The sequence below is a fragment of the Amblyomma maculatum genome, chromosome 3, assembly GCF_055883805.1.
Source record: "Amblyomma maculatum isolate TAMU_Amacu chromosome 3, ASM5588380v1, whole genome shotgun sequence".
Lineage (NCBI taxonomy): Eukaryota > Metazoa > Arthropoda > Arachnida > Ixodida > Ixodidae > Amblyomma > Amblyomma maculatum.
The window spans coordinates 180,502,077-180,527,591 of NC_139346.1; the positions used below are offsets into that span (position 1 = coordinate 180,502,077).

The following is a 25,515-nucleotide window of genomic DNA, read 5'->3' on the forward strand; positions in this document are numbered from 1 at the left end:
TGCTTCCGGGGTGTCCAGCCCAGCTCTCTGTTAAAACACTTAAACGGAGGAACGAAAGGAAAAGATCTGCTTGTGAAACAATTCCACCGCTAAGCAAGAAGCCGTACCAGGACGTGAACAGCGCTGACAACGAACATCAAGAGCCGAGATAGCTGCAGCTGCTACAGAATAATCTCCTTTCTCGCTTCAGGTGCTCCGTGGCATTCGCCGAGCTGGTGCCGCATCGAGGATGAACATTTCGGCTATTATTGCGTTATTGCTACGTCTTCTTTGAAAATACAAGCAAGGCTTGTGTTTACGCATGAGCGAGCTGTGGTTTTCAATCCTGTCGGGGCAAACGCTGAGTGATATATGCTTAGAAAAAAAACAAAAACAGTTGTCTTTGTTAGTGACGCTGCAGCTATACTGCAGGATGCCGAAGCAGCTTGTATCACTTGTATTTGCAAGGGATCAATGACGGATGATAAATATAGGCAAATGTTGCCGAACTTGTGTAACTGCACTGGACTAATTGCAGGCAATAAGAATTAGCAATATTTACATAACTGTGAATAAAAATTCAACTTGCTACAGCATCGTACCATGTATTTTGTAATAGCTATTTACTGTTAATTAGTAATTGTGAATAAAACAACTTTCTCCTATGTAATCAAGTCATATGATTCTATTAGTGCAGGTTTAATCAAATACCTTTAATTCGCTAATTAGGAATAAATATCCAACTTTATGCCCCAACATCGTCATATATGTTGGATGGCTTCTGTTGAGTATCACTGCTGCGGGCAAACTATAAGTCTTAATTAGTTGCCAATAAAAAGTTACTTGTGATTTGATATTGAACTTTATGCTGCAGTTTCACGTCATATACATCGAGGGATAGCTATTATATTGATTACGATTGAACTACGCTAGTTGCAGCTGTCTTAATTAAGTGCCGTTAGTTAATTGTAACTAAAGAATTAAAAAATAATACTACGAGCAACTCATATCGCTTAAAAGGTCTCAGCGAGTAGAATCCAAAAACAAACGCTATACAGAGCTATCGCTCATCTACCTCGGTTGAGCCATAATTAAACCACTTCCACTTTGTATTTTAGAGATGTATTGGCGTAACACTTTGAATGGTTCTTATACAGTACGTCCATCTCAATTGTAATATCTCTATGCAGGACCATATTCATGGTGTCATACAAGTAATAAAATCACAATTCCCAGCTGTAGCACTGCGTCCCAACTCTGAATTAGTTGACAGGGATTCGATTTTTTCTGTCGTTTCTGTCAGAATGGCAACGCTACGCAAATGGGCAACGGGGCTTTCTAAGTCCGTCCCTGCAGTAACTGGACTGCGTGTAACACTATGCAGTGCGCTGTCGTTGTTGTATAGCGGTAAATAGATCATAACTACAAGCGCATCAACTTCACTAAACAATTTATGAGCTCAAAATACGGCATACAATTTAGCTTAAACGCTTTACCAAGGTCTACCATGGCTTTACTTCTGAAAGTGTGAATATTAAATGGCTGTGGGTATACACACATGATATTGCTTGCGGGTCTTGACCTTCAAAGCACAGTAATAGTCGCACAGATAATTTGCTCTGGATGTCATGCTGACGGGTTGTTCTGCGATGGAGTTTCGCTCCAAAAAATCACTCTGCAAGTCGAAGTTTGGCCGACGACGCGACAGTAGGAATGTTGTATTTTTGGTTAGTTACTATAGGCGAGGTTTCGGACACGCATTTTGATCCTTAAGAAGGCTAGTCATTGTAACTGTCAGGCGGATAGCAGCCAGAAGGAATAAATGTGCAATTATAATTAGTAAATGAGATAAAAACCCAAGATAACAGACGAGCGTTTCAAAATTCCGCGAATTCCTGTGACTATGAAAAGTTGCGGTGGCGCCATCTCATGGCGTCAGTTAGAAAAGGGCTCGCCTGCGCCTTGCCGCTCGCGCCACTAGAGAGTATTCTAGTACACTATAATAGGAACGAACGTTGTACAAAGGCACAAAGCCACCGAGCAGCTCAGCGCAAGAGCTCACAGGGGGAGAGGGTACCCACCGCGGCCGCTGCCTCTCCTCTCCAACGCCTCTCACCCCACTAGCCACCCTACTCCCCCCTCCCTTTCGTAGCCACGGCCGGTCTCGAGGGAGAGAGCGCGCGAACGCGCTCTCCCTCGAGACCGGCCGTGTCGTAGCAAACCGACGAGCACTAGACAAGGACGGCCAAGGTGAAGCACGTGCCCAGTCGTGTACGTCACTCATTCGCTGGCAGCTCATTGGTCTATTGAAAAGTTGTCTCGCCGGCTGTTCCCAGGAGGACTGTGACGCTGGCTGCCGCTACAGCAGTTCTCCGGTTCTCCGTTCGCTGTGACGTGAACTGCCCAAACGTTAGAAAGACGCAAGCGTTCGCTGCTGCCGAAATGTCGCGGAAGCGTAAAGCCCTTTCTTTTAAGGAAAAGCTTGAAGTGCTGAAGAGGGTCGACGAAAACCCTAAGAAGAAGAGTGTCGACTTAGCAAAAGAGCTAGGGTTGGCACCGTCAACACTCTGCACCATTGTTGGGTAGCGAGATGTCATCTTGAAGAATGTGCAGCACTTCGGTGCGAACGTGAAGCAGGCTAAAACAGCGACCCATGTCAAGCTGGAAGAGGTTCTGCTGACTTGGTTCCGCGAAGTGACGGCGGCCGGCGTCAACGTGGACAGCAAGGTGCTACGTGAAAAAGCCGACACCGTCGCGTTTTCGCTTGGAATTGAAAATTTCCAAGCGTCTGGGGGATGGCTGCACCGGTTTAAGGAGCGGCACGGACTTGTCTGCCGGGTCGTCTCAGGTGAAGGCAAGAAAGTGGATCAGTCAGCTGTAGATGAGTGGCTGAACACGCTGCCGGCGCTGATTTCGGAGTACGCACCACGTGACATATTTAATGCCGACGAGGCGGGTCTCTTTTTCAACCTTCAACTAGAAAGAAGTTTGTGCGTAAAAGGCCAGGCATGCCAGGGCGGCCAGAAAAGCAAGGAGAGAGTAACAGTACTCTTTTGCTGCAACTCGGATGGACCAGAGAAACTCCAGCTTACCGTCATCGGTAAGTCGAAGAAACCGAGGTGTTTCCGATCGGCGGAGCGTTTGCCTGTCTTTTACAAAGGCAACCGAAAGACGTGGATGACTGGAGATTTTTTTCCGCGAGTTCTTGACAAGCCTTGATCGGAAAATGGCGTCAAGAAACCGGAAAATATTGCTTTTCGTGGACCAGTGCTCTGCCCACCCAAAGGAAATGACATTCAATAACGTGAAAGTCAGGTTCCTGCCGGCGAACACTACCAGCCATCTTCAGCCACTGGACGCTGGGATAATTAGAAATGTGAAACATCATTTCAAAGGACTTCTAGTGAGGCGTCTGCTGGCAAAAATTGACCGTAAAGAAGCAAACTTGCGGATCAGTCTCTTAGATGCTTTGCACTTTCTAGCCATGTCGTGGGATAGTGTAACTTCAGACACAATCTCGAACTGTTTTAGAAAGTGCGGATTTGCCATCGGACTTGCTGCGGCTCCGGCAGGAGATTGTCAAGAGCCAGACGAAGACCTCACGATTGATGGCTGGGACAATCTGGAAACTGAAGCTTCGGTTCGGGACTTCGTTACCGCGGATGACAATGTCGCGACCTGTGGGCTGAGGTCTATTGAAGACTTGGTCAATGAAGCGAATGATTGCGAAAGTGAGCCTGACAGCAATGGTGACGCTGATGACGAGTGTGATCAGCCACCGTCAAAGGCAGATACTCTTCACGCTTTGGACGTTCTGCGCCGCAACGTAAGTGCCAGCAGCGTGAGCGACGAAACCGCGGCACGGTTTTATGCCTTTCAGGCGGAGCTTGTCCACGACATCAACAGCAAAAAAGTGCAGACAAGCATTGCGGACTTTTTCGGCCGCAAGTAGTTCGCCATAATAAACTTTGGTTCATTTTCAATTCATTCCCATGTGGATATTGACTTGTTTTGAATCATACGAATTCGGGATGATACGAATATTTTGCGTGCTCCCTTGCAATTCGTATCATCGAGATTCTACTGTAGACAGCTGAAGCTCAGTCCACTTTACAACGTGCTCTATGGTAAAATAAAATAATCCGCATAGAATAATGCTGCAACAGTTGATTATCAGTTATAACAATGAAATCTGGTCACTGAGTGCAGACACTAGTAGGAAAAAAAAAAAAAAAGGTTCGCAAGCGTTGCAAACATGCCAGCCACACCACATCACAAAGTCTTCAGAATGATGAAACCCCTGTAGGACTTCATTTGATTTCTGCTAAAAGACTTACCTGGCTACATGCAGCAGCTGTACGCTCTGGTCCAAGGGCTCATTGGTTAGCGAAAGCAATGGAATGGACACTTTGGAATTTCGTTTCCAACATGCACAAATTCTGCAGACACCATAACCTTGAGGAGCACAGATAACTGCGCATTCGATGCTGATACTACCGCATGATTGGCGTCCACCAAACAACTCACCTTGCAACTGCTGTCATTGTAGCAGTACCACTTGTTGTTTGGGTTACAGGCATAGGAAACATAATGCCCTCCGCCCAGGATGCCCGTGTGACACTGCAAGAGAGGGAAACAAAGTAATATACCTTAGAAATGCTTAGCAGCAAGGACCAAAAGCATGTGGTGCATAATCGAAAAAGAAAAAAGAAACATGCGACTGCTAGAAAACAAAAGTTCAAAATTGCAAAAGCTTAAATGGTAGAGGAGTGAGAGTAAAGGGAGCTAGGTGCGCCGCCATCTCATGCCCAGTGTGCGCCTCCCTAGTCACCGTCTTTGGCAAGCCAATCACCGCCCTTCCCAGTGACATCACGCGTGCCTTACGATGTTCCGAGCCAGAATTTGCACGAAAGACCAGCTCCGGTGTTTGGCGTGAGGCACAGGAATGGCAATTTTAAATACTTGTGTCAAACTGTCAGCTCACTTTCGAGGACTGGCACACGGCATGCACGCTCTGTGGCATTTGCTCCACACAATGCAGCCATTTGATAGGCACTTTCTGTGACCATTTAATAAAGTAGAGCGCAGGGTCTTACTGGCCCTTGAAATAATCATACCACATTTGCCGAGACTTGAGCTCCACACACTGCAACAGCTGTACTTTTATATCCACGTAATAGGAAAAGGCATTTGCTAAATGCGCAGTGGAGCAATACCATTTTAATTTTTTTCAAATGCGTCCTCCGGAGCTTGCATGCTATGGCAGAGCCTTCAAAATGCTGATGGATCAACTTTACGCGTCAGCTGAGAACTGCGCAAAAAAAGGACATTGACATGAAGTTCAAGCAGAGTTTTGCTCACCGCTAAGGCATACATCTGGTACTTGAGGTCAAGCGGGCTGTAGCCTGGGTGCAGCCGGTGCTTGTGGTGGTCCTGAGGCTCACCACCACCGCCAGCGTCCACACTGCCGTTGGACAGTGGCACTCCATTGCGAGGCCACGGTCCAGTTGAGGCCACCACTGCCTGCTGCTGCTGGGTATTAGAAGAGAGGGCCGACCGAAGCTCGGCCACATCTGGTCGGCCCCGGGCAGGGCTGGCCACGATCGACCGCGGGGGCGGCTCAGGGTTCAACCGCTTGACTAGGGGAGAGGCCGTGGGCTGGGCCTGCTGAGAGCGGCGGAAGCTGAGCGCTGCCTTGCGTGGCACCGGCGACAGGTAGTCAGTCGGATCGAAATCCTTGAACGGGAAGCGCACAATCTTCTGCGACTTGACCCACTTGCCATTGAGCAGCTGGAATCGCTTCAGATGGATGATCTGCAACAAGCATAAGAAGCGGGATTTTAACAGGGCAGTGGTGAAAGCAGGTTATGGCACAAAGGTGTACCTTAAGAAACACATTCAACTGCGGAAAGCAAAAACAAAATCAAGGAGTGGATGGGGACCAATCGCATGTGCGGAATTGTGAATGCTCACCAAAATGGGGGGCAGCCGGTATATTTGCAGCTTTTTGGTGGCCAGCTGATGCTGCTTGCAATGCGAACAGTAGTACTTCTCCCGGTCACCGAGCTGCTCTTCCTTTGTGAAGGCCGCCAGGCAGTCATGCACGCTGATGGGTTCCACCTTCTGCTGTCGCGTGCGCTCCACACTTTGGTGGTCGTTGAAGACCTGCCGTAACAGAAGTTCAGAAAAAATTTAGAATTTTTGGCTACAAGAGACCCTCGTTATACTCTATCTCGAAAACTAATTGACATATCAGAAAACTGAACTTATCATTCTACCTAACACAAAACTTGAGTTATAGAATATTGAAGCTGCCATTCCACACACAAGAATGCAAATTTCTCTTCTTCTTTCAGAAATGGGATCTTCGCTACATTCAAGTTTTATCATAATCAGATTGACAATTTTACCCTTACTGCATCCCATGACAAGAGAAACAAATGGGTTGCATTTTAGCAAGTTGCGGGCAGCAAAGTTTCTTAAAAGCTCTTCACAAAAGCTTGCACAGTGTATTGTATAAGTGCTCAAGGAATTGCTATACATAAGATTAAATTGCACATATAAAATCGGCACATAAATATACATGTTCGTTGAAGATTTCATAACTGTAACAATAATAAAAAAATGTTTTTCAAGACCCAACCCTCCGCCTATAAGTTTCATTGCAAATTTCCACGTGCTAACACAGAAAGGAAATGCCAAGTTTTTGTAGTATTACAAAGCTAATTCAACAAAAAAAAAAAAAGAAAAGGCAACCCTGAGGACACTAGTTTTAGCACAAGGAACATCACCCACTAACGCAAATGAACTCACCCTTTCCTGTGAAGCTTGGTACCTAAGGTGTAAAGCAGTTGGATCCCAGTCAATGGACAGGTACAAAGAGCTAAAGTTGAAGTCGGCATCATCACAGTCTATTGGGCAGCCACGGCAAAATCTGGAGGAAAAAACAAAGTTGATTAAGACGTTCACTTGTGCCTCTACAAATGCGGATAAGTGGCTTGCATGCATTAACCATGAGCACAGCCCAATGTATGAAATGATAAACCGAAAACAGTAAACAGTTTAGCAGACCAACTTTAGTCTGATCTGTTCAGGCCGGGCTAAGAGAGAATCAAAACAATGTGTCTGAAAACGCAAAGTTTCAAGTTGCACTGGTTTCTTCCCTCTCTTTGATGCCCCACATAGCCCAACAAATTCTGGTAGCAACTTATGACATTCATTAGGAGAGGCAACAAAAACAAGAAAAATGACGCACACCTACAGCACCTATGACAAACCATGATAGGCTTGTCTGTACTGCATATATCGAAGGGCAGCTTGCAATCTGCCCACTGGATAATGTGACCATAAAACTTGGCATGCCACTCATCGACAAGCATAGTAACCAAATGGTTCTTCAGATTCTGTAAGTTCAAAGAACTGAATTATTAAGTAAGCATGACAAATTATCTGTACCCTTACACACCCACTGAATGAGGCTGCTAAGCTTTTCTGACAGTTTCACCAATCCCTCAAATCATAAAGGTAGGTTGGAAACTGTACTAAGAAAGTACCATTATACACCCACTGAATGAAGCTGGTAAGCTTTTCTGACAGCTTCACCAATACCCTCAAATCGCAAAAGTAGGTTGAAAACAGTACTAAGAAAGTACCGTTAAACACCCACTGAATGAAGCTGGTAAGCTTTTCTGACAGCTTCACCAATACCCTGAAATCATAAAGGTAGGTTGGAAACAGTATTAAGAAAGTACCGTTATACACCCACTGAATGAAGCTGGTAAGCTTTTCTGACAGCTTCACCAATACCCTCAAAACATAAAAGTAAGTTGGAAACAGTACTAAGAAAGTACCGTTATACACCCACTGAATGAAGCTGGTAAGCTTTTCTGACAGCTTCAACCAATACCCTCAAATCATAAAAGTAGGTTGGAAACAGTACTAAGAAAGTACCGCTATACACCCACTGAATGAAGCCGGTAAGCTTTTCCGACAGCTTCACCAATACCTTCAAATCATAAAAGTAGGTTGGGAACAGTACTGAGAAAATACCGTTATACACCCACTGAATGAAGCTAGTAAGCTTTTCTGACAGCTTCACCAATACCCTCAAATCATAAAAGTTGGTTGGAAACAGTACTAAAAAAGTACCATTACACACCCACTGAATGAAGCTGGTAAGCTTTTCTGACAGCTTACCAATACCCTCAAATCATAAAAGTAGGTTGGAAACAGTACTAAGAAAGTACCATTATACACCAGCTTCACCAATACCGTCAAATCACAAAAGTAGGTTGGAAACAGATTAAGAAAGTTCTCTTAAGGGGGGACACTGGTCTTAGAGCTATTTTCATTATTTTAAAGCCAATCCTGATAAAATCATACCCTCTTGTTCAGATTTTTATGCTGATTTAAAAAATGTAACTTGTTTTTCTCTATGTCAGTTAATTCCCGAGATAATAATATTAATTATTCATTTAATTAGTACTTCCGCGCAAAAAAAACGCCTCTATAAAACATCATTTTTAATGCATGGCGGTACAGTACAATGACCAGAGAGTGCAATGATCAAAGCAGTTTTTCCATTTTACCCTTATTAGCAATTTTGCTGCACTTTGAAAGTTGTCCTTCAAGACGTGCCTATCATGCTTCAATTAACTTGGCAAAATAAAAAATTTTTGAAGCTTGAATAAAGAATTCTGCTTCGATCATTGCATTCACTGCACTTTCAGCTTTATGTAGAAAAAGGAATTACATCTCTATCTGTCCTAGATGCAGAGATATCGACGAACTAAACCAGCCAAGTGTCCAAAATTTGAGTTTTGAGAAAAAGGGAAAAAACAAACTAGGCACAATTTATTCAAAATTTCGAAAAGATATATACATATTTACACTTGCAGACAGCTAATATGCACCAGGCATGTAATCTGACTGCTTGGGCTGACTAGAATGCCGCTTTTTCAGTGCCCGATGCATGTTTTCCGCAGAGGCACGCTTGCGTACTGATTCGGCTGTTCGGCGCCTGTCCTTCTCAGCCATCCTCCTGATATTCTGGACGCCAGGGTTCATATTTAGCTCACTCAGTATTTTTGAGCATGCTTGTAGGTTTCCTGCATTGAAGCGGACAACAGCCTCCGCAACAGCTGCTTGAACGGAGAACAGTGACGCATGGCGCTCCTTTGGTGCGAGTGACCATATTAGGGAGTGCAAGCTTTCATTACTGTTCTGGGTTTTTCCCTGCTGGCACCGCTCTAGCAGCTTTGGGTCTGCCAAACGCTCATAAATAGGCAAAAGTGCTTTGCACACATGTGGTGGCAAACTGTATCTGTGCTTGGGAGCAGGCTCTCCCTTGGCTGCAGCAGCATTCTGGCGGCACCACGAGTTTGCGCCTGTCGGGCAGAGGGTGTGATTTGACACGGTATCATTGGAGGTTACGTGATGATAGGTAGCCATCACTGCCTTATGCATTGCCCCAACATCTCCAGCATGGGACTTCAGGGCCCAGCTGTAATACGATGTCAACTTGGTGACAAGGTCGCCTGTCAGCTTTCCTTTGCCACTCAAGCTCTCTTTTGCATCACCTTTATGCTTGGCAATTGCATTGCGTAGGGCCGTTCCCATCCGCTTCTGCACATGGTTTGTGCAATCTTCTTTGCTGATTTCGATGTAGCCGTACACAGCTGATTCTTGCAATGCAAGAAATGTGCGGCTATCGCCGTCTGAGAGCATGGTCGTGTACCTAAGGCCATGTTTCTGCAGTGACCTTTCGAACAAAACAAGTCCGGCCTGAACTTCCATTTCACCGGACTTTTTGTCCGTGTTCTTTTGGCACAAGTGGCTTTCTTTCCACGCCTCATAGGACGGGTCACCTTCTTTGGGCCCACGCTCACACCCAGCACAAAAGTTACTGAAAACTACATAGTCAAGTACCAGTCCAGTAAAAAGTTCTACTACGGCGCCGACACCGATGTGGGATGAATGACCCCGGGTCATCCATGAACCATCGAAAGAGACAGAAATGTTCCCGGGGTTGTCAAGGTTCAACTCGTTATAGAGTTGCCGAACAGAACGGGCGCTGTCTTTCAACACTCCTTCGGCTGCGCGTGTTGCTGCGGGCGTCAGCTTACTCTTTACGTAGTCCTGCCACGTTTTCGTGTGCAGGCCACGATGAGATATGTTCATCGCCGCAAACACATCATTCAGCGCCGTTTGCCTATGTCCGGTACTTTGCATCGCGCGTGCAGCAAGGATATTCACGGCAAACGGATTTATCTTCTGGCTGCCTTGCACGCGCGGCGAACTCCATGCCGATGAAATGTCCCCGCAAATCACGCACGCGAGAGAGAGTTTAACGGCTAGACCATATTCACGATTTCCTTTTGAAATATGGACATCCCCGCCACACACTTTACATTTCACAGCAGACAACAGTTCGTTCAGCGACTCCAAACTCACAACAGTGAACGTCGTATCGTCCGCACGGCAACCGCCGGTCGCGTCAAGAAGACGGGCGTCAGAAGTGGCGATGAAATCCGCTTTCCTCTTCGTCGCTGCGGTTGAACCCAGCTCCTGCAGCATTCCTTCGGCTTTTCTTTTCTTTTCAATCAAGTCCGAAGGCTGCAGCATCGTCGTGTCGTGGCGGACGCGTCCGCTGGGCGTAGGCGCCGCCGAGCTCGCTAGGCCTATTTCGGCCGCGGGGACTTCTTGACTTGCCGCTGGCTCCTGCACATCCTCGGAGCTTTCGGGTGCCGCAGGACGGTTCCGAAAGTTGTCGCCGCGCGCACTCTTCTTCTTTTTGCCGAATTTGTGGCGCGAGCGGAATTTACTGAGGGGCATCGTCTCGCCTCGGTCTCGACTCAGAACAAAATGGCGTCTCGGACGCTTTCAACGGCTGCTGGCCCGCCGCAAGCAGACGACGTGCGATAGAATCAGCCAATCGGATGGCTCAGTTGCAGTCACGTGCGCTCAGCAGCGAATCAGATGCCGCGTTTTCGTTTTTCTTTGTGGTTATTTTTCTCAGTGGCCATTGAGGGCAGACAAGCGCTAGCGGCGGGAAATTGAAACCCAGAAAGCGCTCTTTCAAACGAGCCTAACATGGCCGAGATCGGTCCGGCGGAACGGCAGTTGCGCGCAACGAAAAATGTGCCGTTTTACCGTCTGCTGCTGCGCAAATTCAGCCCGCGCGATGATTTCAATTCGTTATTATGCTGAAAATACTGACTTCTGGAAGAAGAAAATTGGTGAACTTGTAGATTAATAGCCACAGATTCCAAAAATGCCATTTTCAGAAAATCGGTTTTTTGGTCATTTTTTGGTCCCAAAGACCCGTGTCCCCCCTTAATGAAAAACATAAATCTGACATGCAGGCAAACGAAGTCCGTTGCACATAAATAACCACAATTCTTCTGTCTGATAACATTAATAGGCTTCCATTGCATTTTACTGCAAAACAAATTCGTAGGAACTTGAACTGAATACTCTCCTTTAATTGGGTGTCACAGTGCCCTACTCATCATTCTAAATTGCAGTCATGCACATAAGTTATAAGCACAGAAACAACAAAATGTTAAAAATTGGCAGAAACTGTGAGCACACTTACTTGTACCAGGGGCACCAGGCACACATCAATCCATCCTTATGCACAGCCTTCAATGTGAATGGGTACTCATATCCAAGACTATCGTCACTGAAAGAAAAAGAGCAGGAGACGCGACATAAGACTCATGCATCACAGACACATACCATGAAAACACCAACTACAGTTCACTACGCCTCCACATGTATACAAGCACCCAAAACAGTGCAGCTTCAATTACTATTAAGCACCCATCACTTCAATTAAAGACATCTGAGATACACCCCGGATATGCCAACGCGTCGGCACTATCCTGGTCTTTGAACCAATGCTCCAGACACTTAGAATGTTTTTTTGAACCCTCCCGATCTGCTGCTGCGCTAGTGACTGCGCTGAAGAGCTGCAAATCATGCTTGGAGATTAGCAGCCAAAACTAGTACTACACCAGCTCCCCTTCACAGAGGCCCTGATATCCTGCACTCATCTTTCAACACTAGGTACAGCTTTTGTCTGCAGATGTCCTGTTCACTGCCCCCTTAAGCCTAACTACATCAACTTGTTCACAGCTATGTATTGGCATTCCCAGCACTTTTTCAATGAAAATGAGAAATGTTCACATCAACAGAACCACCCCACTACAACATTGCATGTGTCTGAAGAGAGCTTTTTCATCATGGCTTTGCTAAAAGCTCCCCATCAGTGAATTCATTCACACATCTGCCGGTACAGAAAGGTATGCTGACAGGCATACGCAATGCTCCATGTATACCCCAAGTCGAAAGTTTTTAAAAGGTAATATTGGTTTACAACGTGTAACATAAAGTAACCTGGGCCATATTCAGTGCTGCACTGGAGGGCTCCGAAAACTGTGACTACTTGAAGACCTTTAACAAGCTCGGACATCACATAGTACATCGATGCTTTTAATCCACATCAAAAAGTGGGCCACAGTGGCCAGGATTGAATTCGTGACAATGGGTTTAGCATTTGAGCTCCCTAGCCCCTGAGCCACCTTAGCGATCAAAAGGAAACATTAAAAAAAAATATGTAGATTTCATTGCTGTTTTCCCATGCATTGCCAAATACAGTCGCCGAACGATTTTCTGGTCCCTCAAGGGGCTGAAAAAACGTCCGAAAAACTAGGCAGTCTTAAAAATGAATTTATAATAACAACATCACTTTATTTACCTAGCGGCTTTAAGAATTATGTTTCTATGTCAATCTCCTCATTCTCACAGCCAGTTTCCTCTCCTGTGCAGCGGTGGGGACACCACGCAATGGCCGGAGCAGTGTGAAGTTAAAATAGAAAAAGGCACCAGACATCGGATAAGAGTTCAGGCAGAGCCTTGCTGCTCCCACGTGACTATGTACAAAAAAGAAAAAGTGGCAATGGCGGCGGTCTCCGCGGAGGCAATGGAAGTCGTGTGCTGCATGCATTGGTTTAAAAAAGAAAAGCTCTCTTGGAGGTCGTGTTTAGTTGGGACACCCAGTGTATTGAAAAATGAAGTAAAACTAGTGCCTGTTGTCAGCTGCCAGCAACAAGATGACTCGCGGCGACCGTGCAGACCAGCTACGCTATCTCTTGCTTGCAGCTACACCGAAGCAGTGAAGTATGGTCATGTGATAAAAGCACACTTGCGCTCACTGGCCCATCCTCCGTCAATGGCACTCAATGGAACCACGAAACAGGCGCCCATGGCTACCATGACGCAGGCATCCCGATTTTGGGAAGTAACGGATTCATCAACTCGCCTCAGCTAGTGGTGCCTGCTATCAAGAGTACGGGTGTATGCAGGATACATGCAATGTGGGTTCAAGATGTTAGACTTCACTTTCTGCCATTAAAGTGGTATCATCCGCATATCTAAGGTTGTTGATACGTTTTCCAGTTGGTGTTGTACACTGACACTATGGAGCGCGTGACAGTGCTATGGCAGAGTCCGAATAACCAGGCAGGTCCAGAACATAGGGAATCCAAAAAACGGTGGGCAACTGTATAGATACACACAGCCTAACTGTGACTGTGTGACGAATTATGCATCATAGGCGAGAATAGGCACCAATAAAATTCTGCACAAAGCTGAACCTTCGTGTGACCCATGACGACCACACTTCATTAGGTCAACAAAACTTGTAGACTGGCTCGATGGTTCGTTTATAATTTAGTTCAGGAGAGCTGCAGGACGAATACTGAGGCTGAAGAACAAATTATGAGCACTAATCACTATCGAACATTATTTGTGAACAAAGCTGGCAAATATGACCAAGCAAAGCACACGCAAAAAGAAAAAAGATGTCACAATCAAGGCACTTCCACGCAAACCACTTCAGGAACATCTATTCAGACTTCCAACAGCCATATTAATGGTATGTTTATGTGATAGGTGTTAGGAGCCTATCACAGTTCAAGTGATATTGCATTTATCATGGCACTCCTTTCTGCACACATCATTTTTTGCATGCTTTTTTTCTGCCCTGGTGCACAAATAAAGCTACTTGCAGGTCTGCGCTTGCTTGGGTGACTACCGCCGGTGTGCTTAATCATTCTGTAAACCACTTCACAGCGGCAAGAAGTTGCCGCACTTGAGAAGAGGGCACACATTGAAGGCTGATCTGGATCCAAAAGGGCAATGAATGCGCACACAGTGCTCGAACGCTGTCAAGGGTGCCCCCCTGCTTTTTGCACTGGCGCAATCAAGCAAGCCATGCCAGACATCACAACTTAAATGCCCCGGCAAAAGCTCGCACGTCCTGAAAATTATGCCCACGCGACGACGCCTATGTCATCAACAACTAGCACTCACCAGTCCTGCGCATGGTTGGGCACAGTGGCTTCAGAGGGTGGCAGTGGAGAGACAAGTCGTGCGACCTGTGTCCACACGAGCCGGTACAGATCCTGCCGACTCGTGCCTTCGTGACAAGGAAGCACCAGGGGCAGGCCAAACAGAGTTGGCCGCGTCTTCTGGGACGAGAGAAAGTACACATCCTGCCGCATCTGCAAAAGGTGGCGCCACATGTTCAGCTCCAAGGAGAGCAAGGTAGCACGCGACTGCCTTATTTTTCCAACATAGTTTTTCTCTACTGCAAAAAAAACTGCTATCCCGAGCCTTTTATACGTGAAAGAACTCACCATCTTTCGATGGTAGGCCACGATAAAGTTTCTCCTTGGCAGCTCAGATAGGTCAGCTGCTGAACAATTGCTGGTAAGGCTAGAGCTCATGCCCGATGGCAGTTCTGGGTAGGAGCCAACCCCATTCCAGGATCCCGAGTTGGCGGCACTTCCTGACGATGTTGAACCTGGGGTGTCTGGTCGCTCTGGCGGAGCCTCGTTCCCAGCCATTTGTCCCTGGTTAGCAAGAGATAACCAGCTAGGCATAAGTTACCACCAAAAAGCTCTCGGGAAGAAAACTGAAGAGCTTTCAGAACTTGACGAGATTATAAAGATTGAATGCGTGAAACATTTCCAACAAAGGAACATTTACTTGGGAAAAGAAAACCAACGTGACCAGTTTATGGTAAAACCCACAATGCGCTGTTTGGTGGCACTGGATGGCACTTGGCAGGATATGGACGAAGGCAGCAGAACTTAAAGCCTCAATAACAATGATGCCATTTCCAAGCTTCTCTGCACATTGCTGATGAGGTGAGAAGCCTGGAGATTCTCGTACGACCAATCATACCATCACTTTAAATGCTGTCACAAAAATTCTTTGCATGCTTTACCTGAAAGCGTCATACATGTGAATTTTTAAAATTTGTAACCATCTCACCTTCCCTTTTAAGTGCAAGCCTCTCAGCTGCATGATGTCAGAGCAAGAGTAAAAAATTGTCACTGCTACCACAGATAAAAAAAAAAAAAAAAAGCACAAAAATGTGCAAAGTTGCAGTGCTGTTTTATGTGCCAGTGACAAGGGCAAAAAAAGTGGCATAAACTGAGGAGTGCAATGTTCCACGTCAGACTACCACAAGTTGAAGAAACTGTCCTCAAAGGCTAATTGAAATTTTCGGCAGTCGGCCTGACATGGCACAGCTACTGACAGTCTTGACACTGCTACAGACATCGACGGAAACAATGCCATGTGTTTGTTTTAGAAACGATGACCCCTTTACACCCTCCATCTTTTTGTTTTCATGTACCGAGAGAACTGGGGCACTGCCTTCAAGGCCAATAATCGCAATATGAGCACAGGCTACAGTCAATCCCAGGTATATATAGAGCTCGAAGAGGATTAAGAAATAGTTTGATATATATCAATAGTTTGATATGTAACCCTTGGCAATGAATACGATAACCTGCAACCAGGAATTAAGAGTATGGCGCATTAACAGTACAGCTGCGCATTCTGCAATGACATGCTGCCAGAGGCCAAGGCTGCTTTGCGTTTGAATCTGCCATGGGCAATGCTTACTGGCCACTACCAGCATAAAAGGTGTTAGCTATGCCCTGTAAACACATTAATCCTGCATTAAGATTGAGAGACTGAGGTACAGCTCTTTTTGCAACACCCACAACAGCAAGGCAGGTGCAAAAAACAGTAGCCTATGGTCAGCTAGGTTAGCTTCACAGCATGGCCAGTGTTTTTACAGTCAAACCTCATTATAATGAACATGCATATAACAAATTATTGAATATATGGAACTTTTCCGAAATATTTTTGTCAAACACTTAAACTTCCCATAGCGAACACGGTTCGCCATAAAATGGATATAACGAACTTCGCGACGCCAAGCACTGCCTCACTTTAATAGCAGGAGGCAGGCTTCGTTGCACAAGTGTGTTGTGCAGTGCAGCAAACATTCAGGACTACCTCGCAGGCGCTGACAGCGCCACAGATGCCACGCTGGCATTGAGAGTTGACAGCCACAGAAATCGTTCACATCTCACTATCGCTGACAGCGCCTCTTAAGCAGCGGTGGCAGCAGCACGATCGAATGTTGCTTTTGCCTTTTTGCGTTTTAGTGTTAGCAGCGGCGGCGCGGCGTGGCTGTCATAGCGTTCCATGGAGGCTGCGTCGGTCGTCGCGTCAAGTATGGTGCGCGGGTGTGCGTAGTGCTGTGATGGCGGTGAACGTGAAAAAAAAAGCAGCACTGACATTAAAGATCAAGCTGGAGATAAAATCAAGGCCTTCAAGGCAGTTTACAAGAGGAGACTGATTGACACTCTTCTCGTGAAGCTTCGTATAATGCAGGACTTGATCGACTTGCCGGGAGCATTAAAGCGGCATGGTACAGCGTGAAAGGCGTAACGATTGCCAACTGCTTTCCGCACGCAGGCTTTGTTCCAGCAGAGGCACGTGCATCAAGTGACGATGGGGACGATCTCGACGAAGCAGAAGTAGAGCTCCGCGAGCTCAATGAGGGCAGGAACAATTTTTTACGTTTTGTTGGTGACATGCCCGCAACAATGACTGAAGAGGGCTTTGTAGGCGTCAACGACATCGTAGCGACCACGGCTGTACTGACGAACGCCGAAATCGGTGCGGAAGTTTCTGAACACCCCACAGACAAAGCTCAGGCTGACCCTGCAGACGATGAAAACATTCCAACTTCACAAGAAGCGCTTGCTGCATTGGATTTACTGCGCCGCCACTGCAGTGCTATTGACAGCAGTGGGTTTGCCCTTGTTGAGTGTTTGCGAACTGTGGAACAGGGCGTGATACGTAACGCGATCAACACAAAATAAGCAGGCCGCGATAACACAGTTCTTCGTGCGTAAATAAATGGACGTGACCCAAGTAAGCACACTCCGAGTTGCTGTGCCTTCTCTGATAATTTTGCTGCTCTTGAATGTATTTTCTACAAAATTTTATATTACGAATTATGGATATAGCGAACTATCTTCCGATTTTTTTTAACTGTTTGTTATAATGAGGTTTCACTGCATGACCACCGTTTTGCACAGAACGCTAGCTTTTCTGCATGGCAGCAATGTTGTGTGGAAAATGGACACCCCAGAACAAAGAAGCACGGCACGCCGTTTGATGCACACATTCAGTAATGCTATATTTTGCATAAAATTTTCAAACAAGCAATAATTCGACGTATCCAGGTTTGATATATCCTTGACTGACTGAGATTCATTAAGTGGGATAATGTATTAGTGTTATGACCATGTCAGCTCAATTGCTCTTAATGGTTAACTTAAATAGTAATACTGGTAAATGTGAGCTCCATAAATTGTGCTACATTACAGTATGCAAGTCAAGTCCACAGCATATAATTTAGGCGCCATGAGTGCATTTCCAGGAGGCACAAGTTGTATGTGATAAGTTAGGTAATGCTTTTCCTTCCCCTGTGACACATGGTACCTTTGACTTTAAGACAAGCACCTTACATCACTCTTACGGCTAAATGCATTTTGGGTGACCGTAAGTGCAAATGCAGTTGCTTTGCAACAAATACAATATATGCAAACTATTCTACATTCAAAGCCTGCAGTCTTTCACAGTGCAATGGGCTTACAAAAATGCGTCCTGTGATCAACCTTTGCAAATGCAGCAAGTTTATAAATCAGTATTATGCAAATTCTAAGAGACACTGGCATGCTACGTATGCTAACTGGTGATAAAAAAAAAAAAGAAGGAACGAAGTCTGCACAAAAAAATGCTTAGTGAACAGAAAATTTTCTAAGCTCTAGTGTAGCATAACAAGTCTAGTGAAATCTCTCACAGCCCGTCAAAACTTGACACCGGACGAACATAGATTAAGAGAGAAGCCACAGTGCCAGAGGAAACAGGCAGCAACATCTACAGCAGTGGCAACACGAAGGGAAAGAAAGAATTAAAAAAGAGAATGAGCAGCAGCAATGGCGGCAGCAAGTGGGGAGGCAGCAGGTGGCGGGCGCCGAACTGATGGTCACAAAAGTGAACATGAGGGGCACATAACTTGAGGCATGTATGCAAGGAAGGTGCACACGCACACAGGGGTGGCATGGCTGCTGCTGCGCACTGACACGCACACAGACACATGGGTGAGCCTTAGCGCGCTGTGTCTCGAGGCGGCACTTACGACCCTGCTTACGGCCCCCCGGGGGCCACACCGGCTGCCACCCCTTCTGCTGCAGCAAAAGAACGTTGCGGTGGTGGTCACCTGGCAGGAGGAGGGGGCTTCCCCGGCACCTGCCACTGGGCCCAGCTCCATGGGCGACCCACACAGCCCCAGGCCGTCACCCGAAGGAACACTGCCGTTGACCAGAGGCTTGCTGCTGTGCGGGCCGTTGGCACCTGCATCCCAATGCACCACAATGCACTAGCATCAAAATTCTCCACCCCTCTATGCACAGTGAGCAAGCAGACCAGTGACGCCAATAGTGAATCGACATCAACTACAGCCGGTGAACAAACACAGCTGCAAAGTGCCTTTCATCAACTACAGCCGGTGAACAAAGTGCCTTCAATGCTCCGTAACTTAAAAAAATGTGCCCTAGTTTTCCTTTGTAGGTTTCCTTTGTAGCCATATGACAGTGTCGAGACAGATGTCAGTCACAATTATCTCCACCGCTCAAGGCTGCTGAATGAATGCAACACGAGGTCAGGTACTCCAAGTGGTAAAAGTGCACATTTGAAGGAAGGCTTCAATGGGATTGAAAGCAATCTTCAAATGCAGTAAGCAGGTGTCAGATAAAAAACAGTAGACCTCGACTCTGCCTTGCTATTTCCTAAGCTTGGGCTCTGAAACTAGGTCTCATGGATCTGTAGGTTTCGTTTGGAAGCTTTCTGCTTTTACACAAAGTATACAGCTCGATCGGTCGAAAAGCCGTCGGCGTCGCAGTAATAGTCGTCGGCACCAGCGTGTTGAAATTATTCACACGGAAAAATCCTGACCTGTCTGACATCACAACCACATACCCTCTTGTGGGAATTTCAAACACCTCACATTTAAAATAAAGCTATGAAATATATTTAATGAAATAAATTGGTCAAATGGGGTTCGAACCCAGGTCCTCTGCATGCCAGATGGGCACGTAACATACAGGTCACAAAGAGTCGTTGGTACCAAGTGTGTTGGAGCAGTACCTAGTGAACGCGTTGCTTTGCAACTTACCAAAAAAGCCTGCATATTTTGCAATTTTATCGCATCAGATTTCTGCCTTGTATTATATAAGGATTCGAACAAATTTCAGCCTAAATTCGCAGTTTCGGCCTCATTAATCAGCGTCATCAGCCTCAGGCTTCCAGCAAGAGGAGGCATTATCTAGTGGTGGCGTCTGCTGACTGTTTCAGTGGTTTCGGAAGCTCGCTGAACCCGCGAGCTTCGCGACCACAGCGCCCGCAACACACACGCGACTGGCAGGAGGTTGACTGCACCTTGCACTATGTAGGGATCGAGAAAGGACCACTCGGCCCGTTGCACGGGCCTCTCCCGGGCCTCTCCAGCATGGCCACGCCCTACAGCCAAACGCGAGCGCTTCTCCATGTATTCCCAAGAAGCACATCGGTCGTGCTTTTGAGAAATGCGGGAACATACTAAAGACGAATTTCTGCTGAAAGGTGTTTCCAGCAAGAGACGCTTGGCAGATGACACATGTACCGGATGCTGATGATTGCGAAAACCCTGAATGTGAGAAAACTTTGATCCCGGAAGCACATGTCGGGTGCCTGTGTGCCGTGCTGATGCGAACAGGCGCGAGCATGACGCATGATGGCCGGCAACTCGTGCGCTGTCATCCTGCGTTAGGGCTGGTAGCAGCTTACTAGTTTTGAAACAAGCGGAGTACCACGCGACTTCCGTGATTGCCGGAGCGAACGGGAGTTGCTCTTCTCATGGTGTGTGACATATACCTACCAAGCATGTCGGCACGAGAAGGGAAGAGAACCAGTAACGGCACATGCATGTTCGTGGCACTATTCGACACCCGGTGCAGCAAGGCGCTGTACGCGCTAGAGCAGAGCTCGTACGCCTCGCGGTGCAACTGCGAAATGTAGTGCAAATCAATACTTTCGTATCTTTTCCTGCTCGCATTATAAGCAGATGAAAACTTCTGTTTGAGTTTTTGCTATCCCGAAACTGCACCTCGTATTATATGTGGGTTTTTTACGATACTAACATGTGTTTGAGGTGTGTGCTGATGTTACAGTAATAATTTGAAAACTGAAATGATTTAAACAAGAAATTTTCTTTTTAAATCTATGCAATGAAAATGCGGTGTTAAAGGCGTGTCGAGTCTACTTTTGAGGCGAAACTTTAAAGTCCCCCTAATTTTTTTTTCATGTTCAAGTACAGAAATCAATATGTTCCAATCCAGTATTATTCAGCATCCTCTTTACATCGGGAACTGACCACAGAGCAAGTAAATACAGGACAGTGCTTCAGTGCTGTGGCCAGTTGATTTTTACTAAATATGACCTGTTATTGAGGACCTAAGCATTCGTATACTCCTCAGGGCATGTATGACTGGAGGACAAGGTACGGGGAACACAGAATTCTGCAGAAATTGAAATGGGGTTCTTCAAGACCAAAATGCTCGGGTATTTAAAGCTGTACAATGTGTTTCAGTGGAGCTCACAACAGTAATACGGTCGAGCCTCATTACTAGGAAGTTGTACTATTTGGCACAAAAATTTGCTCATTATATCAGATATTTTGTTTTAAAAGCACGCGCACAAATTCCTGCAAACGACTCTGCTAAAAAACTCAAGGAAAGACATGGACAAAACAAACGTACAAATGCACAATTTTTTAATTAAAAGCTTGGTACACACACATGAAACCTGGTCTTTCGAAACTGAACAGAAGAGTAGAGATGTTGCCCTGTGCAAGAGATTTATTTCAAGAATGGTGTAATCCTGGCCATTTCTGTGGCCTCTGTGCTATTCAGAGCTCGCTCTTCGTCTAGTTCAGTGTCATCATCACTAACGCGCATCATCTGCAGGAACCAGTTGATCGACTATTAGTTAGGGTGCCATAGTGCCACAACTAAGCTGTCAGTAGTGACAAAGCCCTCAAACATAATGTTCGCTTTTTTGTGGCTGCTTGCTGCTTAAGCCACTCAAGCCGGAAGGGACAGAGGAGTCTGAGGATGTGCGGCTCAGAGTGGCACATGTCAACGGTTCATGCTGCACAGTTGCAGTTTCGTGGGGACAGCCAGAATTCACTGCTCCACAGTGCCAAGCACATTTATGTCTTTAAAATAATAATAAAAAAAGAACTGACACTATTACCAGTGGCTGGCTATGAATCTGATTACCATCAGCCACCTAAGAGCTGAAAGTTCACTACTGTAACTTACTTAACCAGCTTATTAAATTGACACCACTTACCTTCTTTCTTACCTATACAAAAAAATAAAGGTCATGTTTATCTTCAAAATCTTTACTTTCTAAGCATTACTAGTTGGCTCCGTTGAAGCTGCACATAGCTTCTCGACAAATGAGCCCGGCCTATGCAGGAGAGGGGGGGGAGAGAGAGAGCTCTGTACCAGTGTTCTAGAGCCCTGCCGGCACTTAACACAATGCCTAAACTCAGACTCTGCAGCTGCCAACTCCAATTTGGAGATGCCATGATGGATCAGGTACTACTACTTGCAATTAAGTTCTCATAACCATTTTCGAATTCTAGATTTTTTTTTTGTTGGATGTGCGGTTACCTGTCACATACACGACGAGCACCACAAGCGACAGCACAGCCCACATGCAAAAGAGAGAATAGCCGACACTCACAGGTGACCACCATCCTCTGGATCTGGGTGAGGGTCTGTGGTTCCCGCACATGGGAGGCCGAGGCACAGCCCTCGTCACTCTCCAGAGGTGGAGCCACCTGGTAGGCATACAGGCCCACCCCACCAGCCGTGGCCTGCACCCTGCGCTCATCGGGCAGCAGGGCGCGCACCACTGCGCCCCACACCTCGGCCAGCAGCAGCTGCTGTGGGGCCAGCCCACAGAGGGGAGCCAGCTGCTGCTTCACCGCCAGGTACCGTTCGTCCGGGTTCAGCTGCAGACCATACCTGTGCAAAGGGAAAGCACGTGCTCGCTCTGAGTACCACTCTCGTGTGCCCGAGTCTTCACGCCAACTGAGCTGCAGCATAGCAATTCCTCCTGAAATGCCACCGCCAAATGCTTCAATGCATCTCCATAAACGTCCATCTAACCTCATATTTGAATCCCTGGACAATTCAAACAGTATTATCATTATCGGCACATTCACTACCGCTATCACCACTATAAGTACTGTCAGCTCCAGCCAAGCTCCTTAGAAATGTTCGTATGAGAAATTCTGTTAATTCAAAATGCCACAGATAGCCGAAATTATGCGCCGCCATGCCTGGGTGGCTGGGCACCCACCACATGGACAAAGAAACGCCTCTACAATAGGGCAGCACAGTCACGAGGTTGCATCACATCGAAAACGAAGGGAGAAGGTAAAACCAGGTAAAATCATGAAAGAATGGGTAAAAACAAAGCTGGCGGCATACCAGCCCAGCGGCCAAAGGACAGGGGGCGGCGGCCGCAGTTGCGGGTGTCTGCACTTTCCTCCGCATGACCTCAGAGACTTGCAACCAAAGGCTCGTTAACTCAACCCCCGACTTATTCTTCACTTTATTTTACCTTAAAGACACCCCTCGAAGGGTATTACATAAGAGTGGATTAATATATATACAACAATAATAAATACATGTCATTGCCTTATGATAAAAGTTGTTACAGCAGACAAGAATGAAGACAGCGCCGACATTGGTGAGGAGGACATTCTAGCCCACAGCAGTGCAGGGGAAAAAAGGAACCTGAAAAAGTTGCAGTACGAGATAAGGACCGAGCAATCTGAAATGGATGCGCAATGTGGATCAGATGAGTAATGTAAGATGTTTGATTCAGAGTGCTGTGGAAACATTTGTGAAGCAAACAAAGGCTTGCAACGCGGCGGCGAGTTTTGAGGCTTTCGAGACACGAAATATTCTTCAGAAATGAAACGCTGATGGCATACAAGTATGCAGAATGAAGGAAGCGGATGGCGCGGTTTTAAACTGATTCGAGTACACTTGTTACATAGATTTGGCAAGGGTTCCAGATGGGACTAGCGTACTCAAGTTCAGGTCTGATAAATGTTTTATAAGGCAGAAATTTAACGCACTGTGGCTTATTCGGAAATATGGATAGGTTTTGCCGTCAGTGCGGTCCCAGCTAACGTCCATGCAAGGCTATGGAATCAGAGAGATACTACTATGGGTCTCACACCATTGGCATGGTAAGCATTTGTCAAAATAGCAGCCATCAAACCTTAACTGCCTTCCGCAGGTTTCGGATGCCCATAGGCGACACTATGCATTTTCTGAGCTTCCGTATGCGTGGCTTTTCCATTGCTCCAGAAATGCGCACTCCTCAAGTGCCATTCAGCACATTGTCCAGTGAAGCAACAATAGCCAAGTGTTTCGTCAAATAAACTTACTATAATGCAAGTGGTTCTTGTTAGCTTTTTCGGGGAGATTCGATAATTAGAACTTTTTTTCCCCCAAGACCTGTGATGTTCAAATTAACAAGCTTTTACTGTATTTGTCAATGCCTCGCTACCATAAAGGGAAGCTTGCAGGAGAGTTTTCCTTAATCTACCGAAGTAAGATATTTCATTCGCCCATCTTCGTATACTCCATTTTTATTTTAAATAGAAAATAAAAGGGGAAGAAGTAGCCGAGGGCCCGTTCACACACCTGATGGGCACACTGCCGTCTAGCCGCACCACCACCACCTCTATGTGCACGCAGCTCTCCATGGGAAGCGGCAGTGAGAGGAAGTTGAAAGGGTCGAACCGGACACTGGTGTTGCCGCACACCTTGCAGGTCACTGTCGACTGCAGCTGGCCGTGGAACAAATCGACAACCACAGAACGGTTGCGCAGTACGTGGTTCTCCCAGGCTTCGCGTGCCACTTCATCATCGGGGCGCCCCGCACTGTCCTTCAGTTCTACATAAGGCTTTTCCTGGACCCTGTCAAGCATAATAAAAAAGTAAGAAAAAAGAAGAGGGTATTTGAAATTCCTGTCCTTTGCCTGACCGGCACGCAGGAACCATTTTAAGTATTCTAGGCAATTACAACTAAGCCTGCAAAACGGTTAGAAAAGCAAGTCACTGCAGAGACTTGAGAGTTGTTCAAGATGTGCACGGCACTGCTTAAAAATGAAAAAACGAACAACAAAGCACACATGGTAGCTTGTGGGTGAATACCACAAAACCTCGTTAATTCAGATTTTCAAGGCAATAGGAAAAATGTCTGAATTATCCCCTTATAAGTCCTTTTTTCCAGCCTATCAGACAGCCATTACCATTATGTGGCTACCCTGCAAGAGCCCCAACTCACCTATTTAAGTCCTCATGTAGACCATCAAGAAGGAATGCTAAGAGCTCCTGGGAGTCATGCTGCTGAAAGCCGTTGAACCTCGGTGCATACTTCCCAATTGTCCACTGGAAGCGAAGCCAATGCCATCATGTGCACACAAGCTATGGAAACAGCCTCAGCAAAGGAATAAAATCAAGCTAAGATCAAAATTTAGGTGTCCAGGCCAACACAGGTAGGTGCCATTGGTTACTGTTGAGTGCAACATACCCTTACAACTCCAACTCTATGCGGCACAAAAAAATTCTCATCCACACCCCTCACGATATGTCTCCTATATGGCTCCTCTCGTTTGAGTCATTGTAGCTTAAAAGAATCAAAGCATCATTCACACCAGCCTGATTCACTATGCGTTTCTGCATTCTGCCGACACGGAGATAACACCAAGCGAGTTGCTGGGCAGCCCAGAATAGCAATGCTGAGTAAGCCAGTAGATTCTCTCGGAAAACGCTTACCCTTAATTTGAGTGGTGCCACTGTTTTAGACGTCCCACTCCAGAGATCATGAACAAGGTCCCCGTAACGCTTGGCAATGTGGCCTTTCATTCCCAAGGGGTTCATCCTGAAAGAAAGACACAGAAGACAAGTTGGCAGGGGAAAAAAAAAAAGGTAAACTCATGGACTAGCATGAAATTTCAAAGTG

General features: G+C 46.3%; 1 protein-coding gene across 3 annotated transcripts in view; it reads right to left on the reverse strand.

Moving 5' to 3' along the window:
* Usp32 (Ubiquitin specific protease 32) overlaps positions 1-25,515 on the reverse strand; it is a 67,808-nt gene that overhangs the window by 5,841 nt on the left and 36,452 nt on the right. For 2 of the 3 annotated variants that reach the window (XM_084598825.1, XM_084598824.1), the window contains exons 20-31: positions 25,329-25,434; positions 24,838-24,941; positions 24,192-24,467; positions 22,210-22,493; positions 18,560-18,774; positions 14,682-14,897; positions 14,356-14,546; positions 11,576-11,662; positions 6,793-6,913; positions 5,953-6,144; positions 5,341-5,793; positions 4,507-4,599 (exon numbers count right to left, since the gene is read on the reverse strand). In XM_084598825.1, the coding sequence (XP_084454951.1) occupies positions 4,507-4,599; positions 5,341-5,793; positions 5,953-6,144; positions 6,793-6,913; positions 11,576-11,662; positions 14,356-14,546; positions 14,682-14,897; positions 18,560-18,774; positions 22,210-22,493; positions 24,192-24,467; positions 24,838-24,941; positions 25,329-25,434 (2,338 nt within the window). The remainder of the gene's footprint in view (positions 1-4,506; positions 4,600-5,340; positions 5,794-5,952; positions 6,145-6,792; positions 6,914-11,575; positions 11,663-14,355; positions 14,547-14,681; positions 14,898-18,559; positions 18,775-22,209; positions 22,494-24,191; positions 24,468-24,837; positions 24,942-25,328; positions 25,435-25,515) is intronic. The other variant, XM_084598826.1, reaches the window with a different exon arrangement.